Below are 21,540 nucleotides of genomic sequence, written 5' to 3' on the forward strand. Positions count from 1 at the left end.
ACAGAGCCGAGTGGCTGTGAAATGGAGCCTCTGACCCACCTTGAAGCTCAGCAGAAAAGGGAAATCCACTAAGGATGGTGTCAAAACGATGGTGACATCAAATAGGGGTTCCTCTACTTCCTTCAGTCCCCCACTGGATACCAAACCGTGACAGCAGCAGCAGTATTTGGGACTTAGCACCCAGAGCTGCCAAGTTTCCACAACTCAACCTTCATCTAGTTTTTTTCCACAAAAGAAGTGAATATATTTGGCTCGGTGTTGATTTCTCTTTATAATCAATGGAATCACACAGAGGAGGAAAGAAGGTTTAAGGAGTTCTTGTCTTTGCCTGGCACTCCTGCTTTTCTATGATTCTCTCTGCCTTCCATTGGTCTCCTCTCTTCCAGCATCCCTCTCCTCCTGTGTGGGTTTCTCTCAACAGACAACCAAACACACAAAAAAAGTGGAATTTAGCTATCAAATGTATGTTAAGAAGTTGGTAACTTCTTACATATCCCAGATTTTTTTAAAAAAAAAATCAATGTTTTGAAAGAAAATATAGGTTGAGATAGTATTGAAAAGAGTTATTAGAATATTGAAAATTTTAAATTACTATTTTATATATGTGGTCAGACCCTTGCCTGCGTGCAGATGGGTCTGGGCCAGGCAGGACAGTAATAAATTCTGAGATAGAACCAAGGGACCCCTGGGACATGGTCCTTGCTGTGAAGGCCATCAACAGGGTCATGTGGCCGCATTCTTGGCCCTGGGAGCTTTGATTCTATGAAGAGTATCCTCTGATAGACTCTCTGTGTGTCTCCAGGTGCTCAGCTCTGATCTACACAGAACAAGTGGTTCTATCCCCCTTGGTATGCTTTCCTGGGGCTCTCCCTCCTGTCCCTGCCCTGCCACAGGGCTCACCCATCCGAGCCCACAGTCAGGAATCAGATGGTGTTTCTGGAAAAGGAAACTGGTGAGATGGACTGGGGGGTTGGGGGGCAGGCTATTTACTTCCTCTCTTTTAGTCAAATAGGGCCCTTAAGGGTTCCGGATATCTGTGGTGACATTTTCTGTGCTGCGGCAGCATGTGGCAGCTACTACTACCAACAGCTCTGGTACTTACAGGTAAGTGGGGCTCAGTTTAGATGAAGGGACAAACTTAGGATGACCTACATTAGCAGAGACCTCCCGAGTTTCGGTCCCCGTTTCCTTTTCGGTCCCCGTTTCCTTAAGTGGTTTTTTGTTTGTTTGTTTGTTTGTTTGGAGACAGGGTTTCTCTGTGTAGCCCTGGCTGTCCTGGAACTCACTTTGTAGACCAGGCTGGCCTCGAACTCAGAAATCCGACCGCCTCTGCCTCCCGAGTGCTGGAATTAAAGGTGTGTGCCACCACTGTCTGGCCCATTTCCCTAAGTGTAAATTGAAGAGCAAGAACTAGGTGGTCCTAAGGTTTGTGCTTGCCTACATCCTAGCATCTCTTTCCAGGCCCAGTTTTGGTTAAGGTGGTTTCTGGGGCTTGATTTAGGGAAATTCGACGGTTACTTTTAACCTGACAGTTTTAATAGGGGACTAGGAGAAAGGAAATAATGTCGAAAACTAGGATTTGATTTTCCTGAAGCACAGGCCCAGGCCTTAGAGAAGGAACAGAGGGAGGGAAGGTGGGACGGAGTCTCGTTAGTGTCTGACTCATGCCTTTCTTTTTCTTGCAGCTTTCTCTGGCATTCGAGCTGGTGAGTTTGCCTTAGAGTCTTAGATTGATGGAGGGAAATATACACAAAGGCCCCAGGAAGTTGGGAAAGGACTATTGTATGGTGTCTGGTGTGGGGAGGAGGTATGGGGGCTAGGAGTAATACCCTAACAGAGTCAGGATCGGACCTAGTACCTCTGGCCAATTTTTCTCCAGCTACAGAAAAGTTCAAAATTAGGGCCAAGTGCTTCCCTGCCTAGATACCCAAAGAATGAGTCACAGACCAGCTGAGAGCGCTGCGGGTTTGTTCCCTCTGCCTGTATTACCCTGGGAGTGTTAGGCTAGGGCCCACTCCTGTGTCCTCACTCCAAATTCTCTTGACTCCTCATCAGGTCTCCAAAAGGCTGTGGTGAACCTAGACCCTGAATGGGTCAGGGTGCTTGAGGAAGACAGCGTGACCCTCCGATGCCAGGGCACCTTCTCCCCCGAGGACAATTCTACCAAGTGGTTCCATAACGAAAGCCTCATCTCACACCAAGATACCAACTATGTCATCCAAAGTGCCAGAGTTAAGGACAGTGGAATGTACAGGTGCCAGACAGCCCTCTCCACGCTCAGTGACCCGGTGCAACTAGAGGTCCATATAGGTGAGTTGAAGGGAAAGAGGGGCCTGAATTATTTGAGGAAAGCCAGTATGGTTTGGATTAACAGTGGTAGGGTAGCACGCGGTCCCTCGGATGGGGGTAGAACTCTAGTTCTGGCTATAAGTCTGCAGAGCATCAAACTCCTGCAGTGCATCCAGGATGCTGGCATCTAACGATTCCAGGAATTGGCGTTTTCACAGAACACATACAATATAGACACGCACTCTGATCTCAGGACATGCTCCATATCATTCATTTGTTAGACTATGCTCCTAGAATCTCAGTTTCCCTCTCACATATTACCCCTCAGATATTACACTCCAGCTCATCTACAAGGCCAAACAGCGGTCCTCCTCTGCTGGGGTAATGTTTTTGCACTTTGTGTAAGGTTGTCTTTGTAGTCTACAGATGTTGACGTCTGTACCCGCAGAGAGCTGAGTACTGCCTGGATTTTGATACCGTTATTCTTAGGGCTCGTCACCGGCCTCAGTATTTTGTAAACTTACTCCCTCCCTTTGATTGGCGTAATAAATAGCCAATGGACGATAGCAAAGCAGGCGAGGAAAGGAGGGACTTCTGGGCAGAGATAGAAAGTGTGGGAAGATCTAGGGCCAGGGAGCCTGACACTGGGGTAGAAGGAACTGGTGCCAGGACTGAGTGAGAAGGAGCTGGTCACGTGACAGGATGTAGGCCAGGAATAGTCAGGGTTAGTCTGTATGAGCTAGCTGAGAACCAGCCAAGCTATATTGTCTAGGCTTTCATAAATATTAATAAATCTCTATGTCCTTATTTGGGAGTTGGCAGGTCCAAGACAGCCCGGCAATACTCAAGTTTCAGATCTTTAATAACCTGTTACCACATCACTCAGTGTCTGTCTGTACTATCTTCCCATCGATGCCATGCTGGGACTTACACAGTAACATACACTTGGCCCCTTCTAGCATGACGGACGGATCTGTCTAAGGAGGCAAGGGGATAAGGAAAAGGTAAACACACACCAACACACAGAAAATGTTGGATCAAAGAGTCCAGCTCACTGGCAAAGCCCCAGGCCCAAGGGGGCTAAGCATGTTTACTAGATACAGTTGAACAGACAGTGGAATTACTGCATGCAGCTAAACAAGGAAGTGGGGACATTATGTACAGCTAAACAGAGATATCTATATCTATATCTGTATATATGTATGTATGTATGTATATTGTTAAATAGAGATTACGAGGCAGGTTTAGCTAATCTCAGTAGGAACAGTCTCTGTAGGGGACAATCTTCAGGCTATAAACATCCAAGGGTAGAGAGATACAGTAGACATTTTCTGCACGTACTATCAACACCCACACCAGGACCATCCCTCTAAGCCTTGCCATTTTCCATGGGTCTGAGTCCTTGACATGGCAGAGTGGAGGTATCTACACACTCACCCCTTACATCAGTGGTTCTCAACCTTCCTCATATTGCGACCCTTTGATACCGTTTCCCGTGTTGTGGTGACCCCCAGGCATAAAATTATTTCGTTGCTAACTTCAGAACTGTAATTTTGCTACTGTTATGAGTCGTAATGATTCATAACATGGAAATGCAAGAGATCTGATATCTACCCAGATAGGCACTTGACCCACACACAGGTTGAAAATCACATTCATCATAGGATGGACATGTGTGTCAATTAATAGCATCCTAGTTTGAGAGCAGGTATGAGAACTACTTTTTCAGGCATAGATCTTTCCTAGCATTCTTGGAATGACATCACATAATGTCAGCCTGACTCTATTTACACAACTGACCCATTTGTACAGTGTGAGAGGGTGGGGCAGGGCTGACGAGGGAGTCTACATCAGGGTCCCAGTGAACTGGGCCTCCCAAGCTGGGTCCTATGGCTCCTTTACCTCTAACTATACACCTAGACTACACAGATCTCACAGTGCAGAGCTACAACACCAATTATCTTGTTGGCTCAAAGACAGCTATCTAAGAGTGAATAAATTGGGGAATTACTGAAAGAAGGCAATAGGAAAATCAAGTCTTAGGGCAGGGGAGGCAGCTCTGTGAATAAAGATACTTACCGCTAAGCCTAGATAAACCTGGGCTCGGTCCCTAGAACTCAGAAGGAAAGAACACACACCTGTAAGTTGTCCTTTCATCTCTACAAGCATGACGTGGCACACGAGTGCATGCACACACACACACACACACACACGTACATTTTTATTTTTAAGATTTTTATTTACTTTATTTATGTAAGTACACTGTAGCTGTCTTCAGACAGACCAGAAGAGGACATACGATCCCATTACGGATGGTTGCGAGCCACCATGTGGTTGCTGGGAATTGAACTTAGGATCTATTAACCACTGAGCTATCTCTCCAGCCCAACACGTGTACCTTTTTAAAAATAATAGAAATGAAGAGGCTGGCATGGTGGTTTATGCCTTTAAACCTAGCACTCATGAGGCGGTGACAGAGGGATCTCTGTGAGTTTGAGGCTAGCCTGATCTACACAGTAAATTCCAGAACAGCCAGAGCTACATAGTGAGACCCTGTCTTAAAAATAAATAAATAAATAAATAAATGCTAAAAAGAAAACTCTAAGAGTTATTAGTTTGGCTTGACTTTGTTCTAGAAATGGAAGTTGACTATCTAGTTAACAAGGACTGAGAGAGGCTGCAGCCATGAGCGTTAAATCAATCAAGAAAGTCCCAGATTTTCCTTTAGGGCCAGATTCACCTTTGCTTATGTTCTGTATTTTCTTTGGATAGAATATTATTATTATTATCTCATTGGCTCTTTAATCCCCCTCTCTTAGCTCATTGTAGAACATACCATACTGCAGTATAATGTTCAGGATATATTTCTACATTCTAGACTATAGGTTCTGTAAGGCTTGAGAGCATACACAGTAGAAATCTGAATATTCCCAGTGTAAAATGTCTGTCACGAGTTTGTTGAATGGATATATGTTTGTATATTAGTTATGTTTGCAGCAAGACAGACAAAACAAGAATATCCCCCCAGCCCTTGCTGTGGAGTGCACCTGTGACCCCAGCTCTTGGGAGCCAGAGGAGGAGGATCAAGGGCATAAGACCATCCTTTGCTGTACGAAGCAAGCTCACGATAACCTCGACATCAGGAGACCATGGCTTAAAAAAATAAATAGATCACACTATTTTAATAAAATAATATCACCCGCAAAACTATGCTATATCCTTATCAATTACAGTCTTATCCTAATTGCAATGTACTCCTTAGCTGACAAGGTAAGCAGCTAAACAGACGCATGGTATTTTTGATAACCAATATAGCTTGTTTATTTATAGTTTATGTTTGGGGTCTTTCTATTTTTTGAGGGGGGGGAATAAGTACCATGTAGTTCAGAGATACCTGGAACTCACTATATAATCCAAGCTAACCTTAAGAACTCCTAATGTTCTTGACTCTGCTTCTTGTATACTGCCTTGACTGATAAATGATCTAACTCATTAAATAATAGAAATTGCCCTCGGTTTGGCGACTCTTCTTGGTGAAAAATCTCCACCAAAATGTTCTACCAATTTTTTTTACCTCTGGGCACTAAAATTTAAAACCTACAGTATATTTTTCTTTGTTCTTACTACAAATGTCACTTGGGTTATATTTCAAAAATTAATAGGAAAAGAGCATTTTAATAACCTCTGCTCCCAGTCCCCTCAGGGTAAACTCCCATTCATCTTCACACGCACCTTCCTTTCCGCGCACTTAACAGGATCCCATTAATATTGTGACCGGCTATCAGTGTTTATCTGACGTGTATTTCGCCAGGCTCCATCCCACTTGACTTCACAGCCCTGCTGTGTGAAGTCTGATCACCTGAGATCATTGTGGGAATGGCATCCTGGCCTTCCTTTCTCTCACAAAAGCCTTGCTTAGTCATGGTCTAACTGAGGCCCCTCGGCCTTTCAGAACCAGAAATGACTCCACAGCCCGCCCTTCTCTCCCCCCGCCCCCCCTGCCCCCAATTCTCTCTTCAGATTTTCATACTGAGGCCTCCTCTACCTTTGTTTCAACCACTCCTATGCACACTTGCTCTCCTGATTCCGACCACTGCAGGGACTCGCAACATCCCTGTATCTCTTGAAATCTCATTTTTTTTTTTTTTTTAATGTAGAAAGCCTCTTCTGGTTTTGGCTTTGGTTTAGTTTTTTTAAAGACAGGGTTTCTCTATGTAGCCCTTGACTGTCCTGGAATTCACTCTGTAGACCAGGCTGGCCTCAAACTCACAGAGCTCAGCCTGCTTCTGCCTCCCAAGTAATGGGGCTAAAGGCGTGCACTAAACCACCTGACTTAGAAACCCATTTTTAAATATAATTGGCTTGGAAATACTGAGCCCTTATTACCTGCTGAATGTAAGCCCAGCACAAAGGGATTCTGCAGATATCCTCAACTTTGCTTCTCTTGTAGATCTCATTCTCTCTGTCTCTGTCTCTGTGTCTCTCTCTCTGTCTCTCTGTCTCTGTCTCTGTCTCTGTCTCTCTCTCTCTCTCTCTGTGTGTGTGTGTGTGTGTGTGTGTGTGTCTTCTTTAGACTAAAGGTCATGTGCGATCTGAGGAGCTATGGAGGACAATTCTCAGTCTGGATTTCCATTGCTTCTAGAATGGGATGATAACCTTGCTCTGCAGAAGAGATCCACATTCAGAATTCACCCTCCTGACTGAGACTTCTCGACTGGGGGTGGCAGCGGCACACGCCTTTAATCCCAGCACTTGGGAGGCAGAGGCAGGCAGATCCCAAAGTTTGAGGCCAGCCTGGTCTATAAAGTTCTAGGACAGCTAGGACTACACAGAGAAAACCTGTCTGGAAAAACAAAACAGAAATACCATTTACCCGGCTGAGACTTCTCTGTCTTTTAGGCTGGCTAGTGCTTCAGACCACTAAGTGGCTGTTCCAGGAGGGGGACCCCATTCATCTGAGATGTCACAGCTGGCAAAACAGACCTGTACGGAAGGTCACCTACTTACAGAACGGCAAAGGCAAGAAGTATTTCCATCAGAATTCTGAATTACACATCCCAAAAGCTACACACAACGACAGTGGCTCCTACTTCTGCAGAGGGCTCATTGGACACAACAACAAGTCTTCCACGTCCTTTCGTATAAGCATAGGAGGTAAGAGTTCTTCAGATCCTCTTACGGCGAGCTAGGGTTTCATATTATTGTCATCGTCATCACATGTATTTATTGTGTGCATGTGCATGTGCCACCGTGAGCTCATGGAGGTCAGAAGACTTTTAGAAGTCAGTTCTCCCCTTCCAGCATGAGACCGGGGGATTGAACTAACTAAGGTGGTTAGGATTGGCAGCAAGAGCCTTTGCTGGTCTTTTTAAATTTTTTAAAATCTTAATCTGGCACAGATGTCAAAGGGTGTCTTTGTTACTTTTGTATTGCTATGAAGAGACACCTTGGCCTAAAGCAACTTGTAAAACAAAGCATTTAATTGGGGGTTTGCTTGCAGTTTCAGAGAGTAAGTCCATGACCATCATCGTGGGGAACATGGAGCAGGCAGGCGTGGCACTTGAGCTGTAGCTGGGAGTTTACATCTTCTCCACAGGCTATGTTTCATGTAGCAGGCAGAGAGGATGAGAGACTGGGCCTGGTTTGGGCTTTTGAAGCTCAACCGAGTGATATACCTCTTCCAACAAGACCATGCCCACTAATCTTTCCAAAACAGTCCCACCAATTAGGGAAGAACAACTAGGCTCATTCAAGTATATGAACCTTTGGGGGGTCATTCTCATTCAAACTACCACAAAAAGTTAGGAGAAAAGACCAGATGATAAAGCAAATAAGTCAAATGAAAACAATTAGAGAATCTAAGTAAAAGACATATAAGAGATCTTTATGGTATTCAGGTACATTTGTTCATAGTTTAAAATTATTTCAAAATTAAAAGTTAGAAGACTGGAGAGATGACTCAGCGATTAAGAGCAGTAGATGCTCTTGCAGAGGACCTTGGTTCAATACTAAGCACCCATATTGTGGCTCACAACCATCCATATCTCCAGTTCCATGGAACCTGATGCCTCTTCTCACCTGCCAGGGAACTTCATGAATGTGGTGCACAAACATATGCCTAAACAAAATAAATAAATAAATAAATGTTTAAAGTAAAATTAAAATTAAAACTGGGCTGGGCTTGGTAGTGCACTCCTTTAATCCCAGTACTATGAGGCAGAGGCAGATGGATCACTGTAAACTAAAGGCCTGACAGGTCTGTATAAATGAGTTTCAGACCAGCCAGGAACACATATAAGACCCCGTCTCAAACAGACAGACAACAAATGCAGCTAGGGCAGGGAAGCTAGCTCAGGAGATCTTAAGGTGCTTGCCTCACAAGCATGAGGGTCTGAGCCAGAGCCCCAGAACCACATAGCATGTCACATTCGGTGGCACATTAGTAGACCCAGGACTGGGAAGGGAGAGACAAGGGATCCTGGGGCATTCCACATAACCTAAGTAGTGAGCTCTAGGTCAATGAAAGACCTTTTCTGTAATAGTTTGTTTTCTGTTGTAATTAATGCTATGACCAAAAACAACTTGGGGGAGGAAGGATTTATTTCAGCTTATACTTCTAGGGCATATAGTTCATCACTGAGAAAAGTCAGGGCAGAAAGTCAAGCAGGAACTGAAGCAGAAACTATGGAAAGGACATTGCTTACTGCCTTGTTGTCTGGCTCATGCTCAGCTAGTTCTCTTTGTAGCTTGCCCGCCTAGGAATGGTGTCGCCCACAGTGGGCTGGCCTTCCCACAGCAATCATCTCAGTTTCTCACAGACACACTGACTTGGGCAATGACTCAAATGAGGTGTCCTCTTCCCTGGTGACCCTAGGTTGTGTTATATTGACAGTAAAATCTAACCAAAACGTTGTCTAGAGGAAGTGAATGGCATGTCTGAGGATGATACCCAAGGTTGTCCTCTGATCTCTGTTGTGGTAAATGTCTCCATCCCAAATATGCCCAGCAATGAAAACACAACACAGTTCATATGATTACATGCTGTGCACCTAGATTGGGTAGATCTACGGCTACACAACCATCTTCCACATCTATGAGACCCCTTAGAACTTGTGGTTTTTCCAGGCCATGTGCCTCTGCTTTTCTTCTTCCTCCTTCTCCTCTGCGTCCTCTCCCTCTTCCACTTTCTCCTTCTTCTCGCTCCCTCACTTTCTGCTCCACCTTTCCTTTTATCTGCCCAATCATCAGCTCTCCTTTATTTTACAAATTAAGGTGGGAAGCAGGTTTAGCCACTCACAGGAGAATGGAATTAACATCAAATATAATTAGCCCCAGTGCTATCCACAACCCAAGGTTGTCCTCTGATCTCCAAATGCAAACACACACAAACACACACACATATAAACATACATACACACTCACTTATACCCATATATAGATACACAAATGCACACATATACACACATGTGCATGAGCACAAAAGCACACAGATACACACACACACACACACCCCACATGTATATAATTTTCAATTAAAAAAATATTAAGCCCAGGGCTGGAGAGATTGCTCAGTGGTTAAGAGCACTCGCTGCTCTTCCAGAGGACCTGAGTTTGATTCCCAGCATCCACATGGTGGCTCACAATTTTAACTCCGGTTCCAGGGAATCTGACATCCTTTCTCTGGCCTCTGTGGGCACCAGGCATGAAGCTAGTGCACCGATATAATGTGGGTAAAATGCCCATACACATAAAATCAAAACAAAAATGGTTAAATTAAATATATATATATATATATATATATATATATATATATATATATATTGAGCTGGGCTGAAACATTGCTTCTTGGGAGGGCAGCTGCGTGCTCACTGTTGCTTCACTGTTGGTCCTGAAGACCCCAGGCTTTCCCTTTTCCCTGAGATAGTCCACATCTTTAATAGTAGCAGTCAGGAAGCAGAGGCAGTGGATCTCTGAGTTTGAAGACAGTCTGGTTTACACAGTGAGCTCCAGACCAGTCAGAGCTACATGATGAAGCCCTGTTTTTAAAAACTGAGAGAGAAAGAGGTAGGGGGGCAACCTCACAGCTGTCATGTGACTCCTGTAGACCTTGCTAGACCCTCAAATAAGCAGGAGCTGTGGCTAAGCATCTGAGCCCCTCTCAGGTTGCGTTGAGGTGGAAAATCAGTGAGAGGAGGAGAATTGGTTCCCAGGGGGAGTCAGGAGCAGTCTGATGGTGTTGATCTCACTGTTTCTTCCAAACCCCTGCCTTAATGACAGCCATTTTTCTCGTCTCTCAATTCTCCTCCTAGATCCGGCGTCTCTGTCCACTTTTCCACCATGGCATCAAATCACATTCTGCCTGCTGATAGGACTCTTGTTTGCAATAGACACAGTGCTGTATTTCTCTGTGCAGAGGGGTCTTCAAAGTTCCATGGCAGACTATGAGGAACCCAAGTTTCAATGGAGCAAGGAACCTCAGGACAAGTGAACCCTTATCTCATGGGACGATAAGAGCAATGGTGTAGAACCCATGAGCCTCCCTGGGGACTTGCAACCTCAACCTCACCAGCTGCATTGGTCACCATGCGCTGAGCAGCAGAAATAATACAAAGGTTCCCTACCCCAACTGTTTTGGGTTTGTTTGGTTTTGTTTTTTGTTTTTTGGGGTTTTTTTTTTTGGCATTTATGTTCATTTGCTTGTTTGTTTGTTTGTTTGTTTGTCTCTCTCCAATGGACTATCTCAGGGTAAAGGGAAAGCCTGGGGTCTTCAAGGACCAACAGTGATGCAGCAATGCGCACGCAGCTGCCCTCCCAAGAAGCGATGCTTCAGAATTTTATGCTTTCTCTGCTCCAAACATTCCATCAGAGCAAAGCAGCAGCCTGGACTCTGGGTGGTGATTCCTTCCATGTTTAGCCATTGCTCCTAAATAAACTTCTGTAGAAAAGGGAATGGCTGCTCCAGCCAGTGCAGCAGCTTTTCTGTGTCTTCCTCAGATCTGGTTGCCTTCTGGGAACCCCCAGATTTCCTCCAGAGTGTGGGAAGCCCTAGGGACCTAGGCGGTGCAGCTGAACTCATGAAGTAAACAGTTAAGAGCTGGGGAAGGGGAGATATCTAGACTATGGCCCTGGTCAACCAGTCTTGAGGCTTATGCTCAAGAAGCTACCCTTGTCTAATTGAGATGTTTGTGTGTTTGTGTGGTTTGAGAGGCGATTCCTGGACCTTAGCATACTACACTTGTGCTTGGAGCCTGGTGCCAATGGAGGTCAGAAGTGGGTATCAAATCCCTTAGAACTGGAGTTATAGATGGTTGTGAACTACTATGTGGGGTCTGGGAATTGAAACCAGAGCCTTCCCGAGAACAGCCAATGCTCTTAACTGATGGGTCATCTCTCTAACTTCCTCCCTTACTCTCTACAATAAAACAATTATTTGACATGGAGCTGGAGAGATTACTCAGTCTTTAAGAGCATTTATTGCAGAGTCCTTAGGTTTTGTTCCCAGCATCTACATGGTGGCTACCAACCATCAGTAACACCAGTTCAAGGGCACCTGACTCCCTCATCTGACCTCTGAAAACACCAGGGCCACATGTGATGTGCATGCATACATGAAGGCTTAACACTCATACACATAAAAATAAATAAATCTTTAAAAAGTTACAGTTTCTTACATGTATACAGTATAGTTTGGTCATTCTCTGTAGGAGAAGATGCAGGCACTACTTGGCATACTGTGCTTTTACAAAAGAAGCATGGTACACCATGCCCTGGAAGTCAGAACACTGAATTATGGGTAGCATGAGTAGCCAGTAGCTGGCCTTCAGTGGCGTTTGCACTCTCTAGAGCTTCTTTAATGTGCTTCTTCTGCATAGAGATCTTGGCGGTACACACCCTCAGTGTCCAAACCAACATAAGGTGCTAACCAATCATGCCCAATAGGCTTCCACTATACAAGAGGTTGCTCACGTGCAATAAAGCAGATGCTGTTCTCTGAGACCAGCTCCAAACTGATTATCTCTGCACCCTTTACCTACCCGTTGGCACTGCTGTCTTGACAGGGGATGCCCTGGTAATGACAGCAACCCTCACCCTCCATTACCCTCTTTTATGGCCTCCCACTCCCCCAGAGACCTCTTTTCTTCTGAACAAGTCCCTCTCCTGCTCTCTCTAGAGTCTTGTTTGTTTCCCACTGAGTTTAGTTAAGGTTACTTGCATGCAAACAGGTGGTAGGTTATGACAACTTACAACTGAAGAAAGGGACTTCCCTCCCCCAAATATTATCAACTGGCTCTGCTCAGGGAGGGGTGATAGCTCCCCTTCCCCAGCTCTTTTAAGCCCCAAATCTACAAACATCTGTGTGCCAAGTTACTTTCCCTATTGGGATTTAGGGATATCGCACTTCCTTAGGAACATATCATTGCTGGACGCTTGTCCTGCTTCCGTTGGTTGGGGTATTCAACGGTGGCAGGGGACTTGCTTTGTCTAACATTCATGTCTTAACTTCTCTACCAGGCTAGGACTTGTAACTTGCCAATGAGGATGCCAGTTACCCATAGATGTGTCTCATTCTGTCAAGTGGATGCCAGTTTTCAGGGAGGTCTTGGGAATTTAAACTTTACTAGACCATACTCCAAATGGTTTCTTATATTGGTGCAGGTGTCTCTCTTATGTTGGGGTCCATCTCAGGGACAGCTTAGAGAGGCAAAGACCATCAAAGCTCACACACAGGTGCAGGAAGTGCTGCTGAGTGGATGGTTCAGGTCCAAGCTTATTGTGGGTAACTATACAAAGCAGTTCTACTGATGTCTATCTTGATTGTTTTCCAAGGACACAGAACATAACAGAATATATATAATCAGCTTGGCATTACAGAGTTTCCTAGTAACATTACAAAATGGCAAGTTTACATAGGTAACAGTTACCTAGGCACTAACAATACATATACATGCAAGATACTCATATACATAAAATACAATAAATCTAAAAGACAAAGAAAGAACAGAGGAGTCTAGGGCAGACCAGGGAGGCATCACCGGCTGAGACCAGAGATAAAACTATCTTCCTGGACCAGAAGCTACAAGTAAGTGAATGAAGAGGAAGCTGCATCTGTGACATCAGCTTGAGTTGCTCAGAGAAGGCTCCGTCACAGCTGAGATGGTCTGAAATCATGTAATACTGAAATATCTTAATGTGTCTGCCTAGGATGTTGGTCAATTCTGGGCCACTGGGGTGGGGGTGGGGGTGGAGGTTTGAAAAGATAGCAAATAACTTGTGTCGTGCTAAGTGAAGAAATATAGCTAGCTCCGCATCTGAATTGGGATAAATGTGTTAAGAGTCCACGACAAGTTCACAGAAAGGAATGGCCAGAGGGTGAAGACACTTGGTGACCAAAGTCATTGTATTAAGAATTAGAAGAGGCCCAGCACTCGGGAGGCAGAGGTAGGCGGATTTCTGAGTTCAAGGCCAGCCTGGTCTACAGCTTGAGTTCCAGGACAGCCAGGGCTACCCAGAGAAACCCTGTCTCGAAAAATCAGCTTTTCTATTTCTATGTCCTTTCCCATAATGCATCTGATTTTAGTCATATGTACTCCCTATTGTGCCTAGGCATAAGATGGTAAATATCGGAGTGTCTGTAAAAGGTTACTGAGGACATTGGCATGTATCCCAAACCAATTCAAGCTGGGTCAACTCTTCTGCTCTTCATACCCAGATACACTGAAAATACACATGAACACTAGAAACTATTTAAAATTGGTTGTTGCCAGGGTTAGGGAGACGTATGTTATTATTCATAGACTGAGTATGTACAGCCCAGTGTGGGTTGGGGGTGGGAGGATTCTGAGGTTACTCCAAGTGTTGTTTGGAGATGGGTAAGTATGCTAGAGTACTAACATGTAAGAACCAGACCATCTAGTGCATTATAGCAAGAGTGTGTGCATACAAAACCCAAGACCAAGTTGGGGTCCCAGGTGTTAGCGTTTTGTCTAAGCTCCGCCCCATAGTTACCTGGCAACAGCCCAGGTATGCCTGACTCACTATAAAAGGGGTTGCTCACCCCCTCCAATCTCTCTTGCCTTCTTGCTCTCCCTCTATCCTCTCATCGCCTTCCCCCTCTCTCCCCACTCCCCTCTTTCCCCTCCTCCACGTGCTCATGGCCGGCCTCTATCTACTTCTCTGCTATCTCCCTCTCTCTGCCTTTCTCTGCCTCTGCTACCCTCTCAACTCCCCTCCCCACGCTCTGAATGAACTCTATTCTATACTATACCTTCATGTGGCTGGCCCCTCAAGGGGAAGGGATGCCTCGGCATGGGCCCACGGAGGTACCCCCTTCCCCCACACCTGACTGCACATCCACCGAACGTATTCCTTTTCTCCTTGTGTTTTTATAAAACACAACACCAGGGTTGTAAAATGTCTCCTGTGATTGTCTTTCTCACCTCCAACGTGCCAGTAGGTGCTGAAAAGGTCACATGAACAACTCCGTCGCATCCCAAGTTGTTCTCATACTTTCATTCTCGTGAGCAAAACAGGCAGGTAGCGGGAGGCTGGAGAAAGCCTGCAGAGGAGGTTCATTGGGGGAGAGGGCGTGAAAGCCGGAGTTTACCAGGCAAGAAAGAGAAAGGAGCTGCAAGTCCAGGACAAAGATTCAAAAGACGAACCGTGAGTTTAGGAGGTGCCATTCAACCTATTGGGTCTAAAAGGGCCAGTGAGGGAGAAGGAACCGTTTCGGGGCCACTTACAAAAAGACGTTGCTGTCCAAGCTAAAGAGACGGCATCAGATAGCACCGGGTGGAAGGAGTGGACGCTGGTCAGGTTCGGAGTTTACGGATGGACTCTGGGGCAGCTTCTGGAGCGGAGAATTTCCGGTACCAGTAGGTGATGATGAGATTAAGAAGGAAGTAAGGTGTGGCAAGTGGAGGCACCTGGTCCAATATGGACGCTCCAAAAATCGGCAGCCAGGGAGAGATTCAGGAGTCCTGAAATAAGAAGGAAAGCCAGGCAAAGGTTCCTGGGGACAAAGAAAAGTAGTTGTCTTGGGATCAGTACCGCTGAACGTCCAAACTCCTACGGAGTACCAGCTTTCTATGTCGTTTCAGCAGTAAACTTGCAACTGTAATTGCTTCAAGTGACTGCTAGCAAAAGGCTTAGGCGGAAATGTTGAGTTTTAATCACAACATTAGGAATGACACTGGGTTCCTGGCGGTCAGCGGAGGGGCGATAGCTTGAATTCAGGAATGCGAGGTACAAAACGTATCCCGCCGTCCCTGGGTGGGCTCGAACCACCAACCTTTCGGTTAACAGCCGAACGCGCTAACCGATTGCGCCACAGAGACCGGCGATGCTTAACGGCTCTGTCAAGTCACCTACTAAAGAATATATTGGCCGCTTACATCTGGCAAGAATTGTGTTTGGAACTGACAAAAAAAAAAAAAAAAAAATTAACTGTAAATATAGTAAAGAAAGGCACCATCTCCTACATTGATAAGGAACAGATCCCGGTTCTAACCGCTGAATCTGAGACAAGAGTATGAACGAACAGTCTTTGGGAAATACAAAACTAGTGCTTTCTGAGAGTTTGGGAATTAAAGTTGGTTTTGTTTAGAAACGTTGCAGGCAGGTCTAGTTAATTTACGTAGGCAAACGTGCGTGCTTAAGTACTGAGCCATGAGCTCATTATGATTACCATAACAACCACGTTCCCAGGCGTGTCTGGCAAAAGGTACTGAGGGTTTTTACAGCAAAGCTAGTCATACCAGCTGTCTTGAAGTCTACTGGGACATGAGTCACCCAGGCAAAACAGGGGATTTTTAAATTCTTGTAACTTAACGATGCTAACGATGACACATCTGCAAACAAATAGCAAGAGGCACATTGCCCCTTAGTCTACTGCCTTCAGTTTAAGGGTCCTCATCAGGACTGCGGTCTAATGAGCCATTTTCTGTATTGCCCAGGTCTCGGGAGTTTTCGGGAGCCTCCACACACTAGTACCTCCTTGTGTCTGTTTCTGCAGCCTCTTCCAATAGCACAGATTAAGTTTAAGCACAGGTCAACACTTTCAAAGCTTTCATACAAACAAAGATGCTTACATGCAGAAATTATATATGCACATATTTTGTATTTTTGCATTATATACTTGCTATATAACACACACACATACACATAATTTGCTACATGACCTTTTCTTCTTTTTCTTTTTTTCTTTTTGGATTTTGTGGTGGTTTGAATGAGAATGGCCCCCTGGGCTCATTGTGGTGGAACTGTTTGGGAAAGATTAGAAGATGTAGCCTTGTTGAGGGAGGAGTGTTATTTGCAGGTCGTTTCAGAAGGCCATTCCCAGTTAGCTCTCTTATGGTTATGTCTGTGAATCTGGATCTAAGCTCTCAGCTATTGCTCCAGTGTCACACCTGCCTGCCCACTGCCAGGCTGCATGTGACAGCCATCCAAGAGAAGAAGGAGGGAGAAAAAAGGAAAAGAAAAGAAGCACTTAAAGAGAACAAAAACAACAAAGAAAGAAACTGACGAAGAAAGCCAACATAGCAGGAGTCACAGCATACACCAGGACTTAACTACCACCTTATTAAAGGTGTCTTTCTAAGTGGTTTTTATATAGTAGAGCTAATACAGATACTAAGTCTTCATACAATATTTTAAAGGCTGAAAGTTGAAGGAGTGAATCCCAGAAAGAAGAGTCATATGAGGGAAAGTCAACTCTGACAGAGAGAGAGAGAGAGAGAGAGAGAGAGAGAGAGAGAGAGAGAGAGAGAGATAAGGCAACTCTTATAAGCCTCTCCTCTGAACTGGGCATGCGCTAAGGAGGNTACAGATACTAAGTCTTCATACAATATTTTAAAGGCTGAAAGTTGAAGGAGTGAATCCCAGAAAGAAGAGTCATATGAGGGAAAGTCAACTCTGAGAGAGAGAGAGAGAGAGAGAGAGAGAGAGAGAGAGAGAGAGAGAGAGAGAGAGATCTTCTCAAATCCTTGCCTCTCCTCTGAACTGGGCATGCGCTAAGGAGGAGTATAGGACAGCAGGTGAATGTAATATAGGAAAGACTAAGAGCAATGAGCAGAGATTAACAAGTGTTCTCAGCAGAGAGGACAGAAAAACACTGGAAACAACATAAATGTTCAAAACTGAGAGACTTAATCAAGAAACTATAGTGTAGCCATATAATGAAATAAATGATTGAAAGAATGTTTTAAGCTAACATTTAATAACTGTGGAAATCGAATAATTCTAAGTAAAAAGTCATGTAGGTTTTTTTGTTTGTTTTGGTTTTCTGTTTGGTTTGGTTTTAATACTGGAACTTGTGAAATGTATAACACCGAGCGAATTGAGAGCAGTTCTGTGGGTGCTTATGACGTCGGTGTAGTTCACCACTGTAACAAATACAGCAGTCTGGTGCCAGGTAGTTCTGGTGGGGGAGGCCAAGTGTGCGTGAGCACAGGGAGGAAACCAGAGTCTCTGTAATCTCTCAACTTCACTATGAAGCAGAGGCAGCTCTAAAACACAGCCTTATCAATAGCAAGCAATATGCACAGTTTTATCCCAACTTTATATTCAAGATCCGCATTCATCCTCCCCCCCCACACACAAAAAAAACTACCCAAGGGAACTGGAGATGTAGCTCAACACAGAACATTCACCAAGCATGCAAGAGACCCTGGACTGGAAGAATAAATGCCAGAGAGATATTGAGCAAAATGAGAACAGGTGTTTCCTTCATGATGAGGATGGGGTGCCTTTATTTATTTATTCATTCTGTATTTCTTTTTTTAATGTAAGGAATACATAGTATAGGAAACAAATATTTTTTTTCTCCAAAATGAACATATACTATGTGTGGGGTTCTTTTACACATATAATCACGTGCACTCAAAAGAACCATTCAAAATAATGTTTCAACACAGGGGCAGGGGCCAGACAGAGAGAGAGACAGAGAGCTGTACCATAGAAAACAGGGGAAATCCATTGGAAATAAATAAATGGTCAGAATAAATTTGTTAAGATAATCATGGTGTAGTTACATAGCTTAACACAATGAAGTGATTAAAACAAATGCTGAAATTGGAGCTTTAAAAGATTGAACAATTTGAGGTCAAAGAGTTGAGATTCGAATTCTTTGACTCTATAGTGTACATCCTTCCTCGCGCAGAACTGGCTTCTCAGGACTTTAGTACTGCCAAGGGTCTCATGGATTCAGTTTATGAATGTAGAAAACAAAGTCTAGAGGAATCGAAGCAAATTCTTCCTTAGTAATTTAAAACAACCCAAAATTAAACAAAAACCGAACGTCCTGATTTTCAGGTCAGTGCTCTTTGCATGCTAGGTTCAGATAGGACATTTTTATTCTCTGTCATCGCCAGCAGGGATGGTTGTTTCCCAAATCTACACACCTGCAGTGTGGCAGTGGAAAATAATTTGGACTTGAAAACTTGGTCCAGCCACTTCCCTATGGTGCAGCAAAGATGGGAATCGTTGTGATGCCCAGTGTTCTAAGAAGCGTGAGAGTGCCAAAATCTCGATCCAGGTAGGGTTAAGAACTTGCACATACGGAATAGCTGCTGTACCTTTTTCACTAATTTGGTTAGAGAGAGGTTCTTGAAATATAAACCCGAAGTTTTACTTTTAAAAGTGATTATCCTTCTTTTATTGAAAGACCAATCAAAGATATAAATATAGAAAATAAAGAGTAGATTAAAAGTTACTAGTCTCCCCGTCGGGGAATCGAACCCCGGTCTCCCGCGTGACAGGCGGGGATACTCACCACTATACTAACGAGGACAACCGTAGCGAGCGGCCTAAAGTAGCTGCTCAAGAAAGATATTTGTAAGCTATTCCTGGTCCTTGGACGCTATCAAAATTTTGCTTTCATGAAAAAAAAAAAATGTATCTATCTGCTAATTTCTAATAGCCAGTTTAAACAGCAAAAAGAAACGGGTTTCTGGTTAAAATCTGTGGGTCACAAAGCAAACCAAGAAAACACCAAAGTGGAAAAGAGATTGAAAGGAGGAATCACAGGAGTGGGAAGGAAATGAAAGATGGCTCGAGGTAAACATAAACAAGTCCTTTATATACACGTGAGAAATTATCGAAGGACAAATTTAGTCAATAACAAAGAGAGATGTGATAAGTTTAATAACTCCTATTTAGCTTAATACATCCAAAATATTATTTCAACATGCAATTAATATAAAAAATTATTAACTAGATTATTTTTCTTAGTCTTCAAAGTCGATAATGTATTTTACACTCAAATTTTAATAGGAAGAACAAGTAGTATCTATATAGAGTTCATAAAAAATATATAAATCAAAAATACACATATACTTAAAGTTCTTCAGCAGCTGAAATGGGTAGCCATTTACATTTTTATTTAATTTTTTCCATTAATGGCTCCATTAATTATTTATTTTAATTAATTCAATTACAATAAAATTTTAAAATGCTATTTTTACACGTACCGGTCAGTTTCAAACGTTTAATAACTGACGGTTACAATTTGACCGACTCAGATACGGAGCCTTGTTTGTACAAGGCTGAGATTCTGACAGAACACCGCGGACTCCAGAAAAATCCCAAAACAGAAGAGATGAGATGAAAATACCTTTAGAACCTAATGCGGGAAAAACTTGGGGTTGGTTTCATCAAGAAATATAAAACTAACTACTACATTGGCCAGGAATCAAACCCGGGTCAACGGCTTGGTTAGCAACTATGCTCACCAGCATACCACCAACGCAATACGGTATTCGACTTCGTTTCGTCTCTTTAATAGAAGGAAGAAACTTACTGAGCATGTTTGTATCTGTTTTCTGCAAATTTAAAAGTAGATCCCGTGAGAAAATCCGGCGTCAACGCAGGAGGAAATATTTCCTCCGCTTCTCGCCCTGTTCACCGCCTGACGTTCTCGGTTCCAGGCTCCGCAAACGCTCAGCGCCTCCAGGCACCTCCCAAAGTCCACCCGGCACCGGTTCCATAAGCAACTTAGGAGGACCGGTGAGGAGAACTGGCCGCTAAGAGATCATCTGCGGCCTGACTCGGCCCCTCTGATGAAAAGAAAACCGAAAGGTCCCAGAAGAGATGGATGATGGAAGGTTTAAAGTGATGCGGAAGCAAGAGAGAGGAAAGATCTGTTCGCTACTTTCACTTGTTTCGCTTTGCAAAAGCGTTCCTGGAGAGTTCGTATTTCATCTGGAGAAATCAGATGGTGGCGTCATCGGTATTAAATCCCTTATAGAAATGTATGAAAAGCACATTCTTGTGTGTCAGGATGGCCGAGCGGTCTAAGGCGCTGCGTTCAGGTCGCAGTCTCCCCTGGAGACGTGGGTTCGAATCCCACTTCTGACAAACACTTGTTTTTCCCATCATAACTGAATATTCGTATTTATGTTATCTTTTGGCAAAAAAGAAAACTAAAAATAAAATAAATAAAATAAAATAAAATAAAATCCCAACCTAGGATCCCTTAATTTCCCACAATTATCCCAACTCTTCCAATGCTGAACCAATGCTAGCAAACTTGTAAGATGAGGTTCTCTCTGTTGCCTTGCCTAACCCCCACCACCACCAATTCTAATTAAGTAATTTGCTATTTATGGAAATGTGCTATTTCATATAGCCAAACCAAAATCAAACTACACTCTTCATGACACCCTTTTTCTAGAAGATCGTAAAGGAAACACTTTCTGGTTTAAGAGAAGCTTGGTGGATGGGAAATTGTCTTTTTGACAAGAGGGAGGAAAAGCTGTTAAGTTGACCATAACTACGAGGCTGGGAAGTTTTAGATCGGTTAATTAAAGTTTGTCAGTCACAGCTCTATTCCCGTCCTTGACCAACTAGACTCTGACTCTTGAAAAAGTATTTGCTCTTTCTGAGTTTTAATTTTCTTCCTAATAAAATGGATATAAGAAGTAACAGAGTGAAATAGCTGACTCATTAGAAATTCAGAATTCGGGTTCTGTCTCCCACCTGCTGACTTGCCTCTTACAGGATTCCCAGGCAAGTGGAATGTGTATTAAAGTTTCGGAATGGCTAGCCTATCCTCTTCACAGGATGATGCTGATGTAGAAGTGCTCTTTCTTTGGCTTTTCAAGAGGCCACCTTTCACTCTGTGTCATCTAAGCATATAAAACATGTCAGGCACTATACTTAAGAAAAAGGATACAAAGTTACTGTATCCAAACTAAAGGAAACCGTGGTGCATTCTTAGGAGAGACGTGTAAGGAAAAAGATGTTAGACGTGTCAGA

The 21,540-nt window shown here is 43.7% G+C and overlaps 1 protein-coding gene and 3 non-coding genes across 4 annotated transcripts; 2 read left to right on the top strand and 2 right to left on the bottom strand.

Moving 5' to 3' along the window:
- Positions 1–1,006: 1,006 nt before the first annotated feature.
- Fcgr3a (Fc fragment of IgG receptor IIIa) lies at positions 1,007–11,239 on the top strand. The gene is made up of 5 exons (XM_021198882.1): positions 1,007–1,104; positions 1,686–1,706; positions 2,056–2,310; positions 7,189–7,443; positions 10,599–11,239. Exons 1-5 carry the CDS (start codon positions 1,065–1,067, stop codon positions 10,775–10,777), a joined length of 750 nt encoding a protein of 249 aa, XP_021054541.1. The 5' UTR covers positions 1,007–1,064; the 3' UTR covers positions 10,778–11,239.
- A 4,310-nt stretch (positions 11,240–15,549) lies between these two features.
- Positions 15,550–15,623, bottom strand: Trnan-guu. The gene has a single exon. It is a non-coding gene; the product is annotated as a tRNA-Asn (tRNA).
- A 3,379-nt stretch (positions 15,624–19,002) lies between these two features.
- Positions 19,003–19,074, bottom strand: Trnad-guc. The gene has a single exon. It is a non-coding gene; the product is annotated as a tRNA-Asp (tRNA).
- A 1,483-nt stretch (positions 19,075–20,557) lies between these two features.
- Trnal-cag lies at positions 20,558–20,640 on the top strand. The gene has a single exon. It is a non-coding gene; the product is annotated as a tRNA-Leu (tRNA).
- Positions 20,641–21,540: the final 900 nt, after the last annotated feature.

The sequence above is a fragment of the Mus pahari genome, chromosome 5, assembly GCF_900095145.1.
Source record: "Mus pahari chromosome 5, PAHARI_EIJ_v1.1, whole genome shotgun sequence".
NCBI lineage: Eukaryota > Metazoa > Chordata > Mammalia > Rodentia > Muridae > Mus > Mus pahari.

Coding starts and splice junctions, on each gene's coding strand:
- Fcgr3a (XM_021198882.1), top strand. CDS start 1,065: ATGTGGCAGCTACTACTACCAACAGCTCTGGTACTTACAG. Junction 1,707..2,055: donor TTTCTCTGGCATTCGAGCTG/GTGAGTTTGCCT, acceptor ACTCCTCATCAG/GTCTCCAAAAGGCTGTGGTG. Junction 7,444..10,598: donor CTTTCGTATAAGCATAGGAG/GTAAGAGTTCTT, acceptor TTCTCCTCCTAG/ATCCGGCGTCTCTGTCCACT.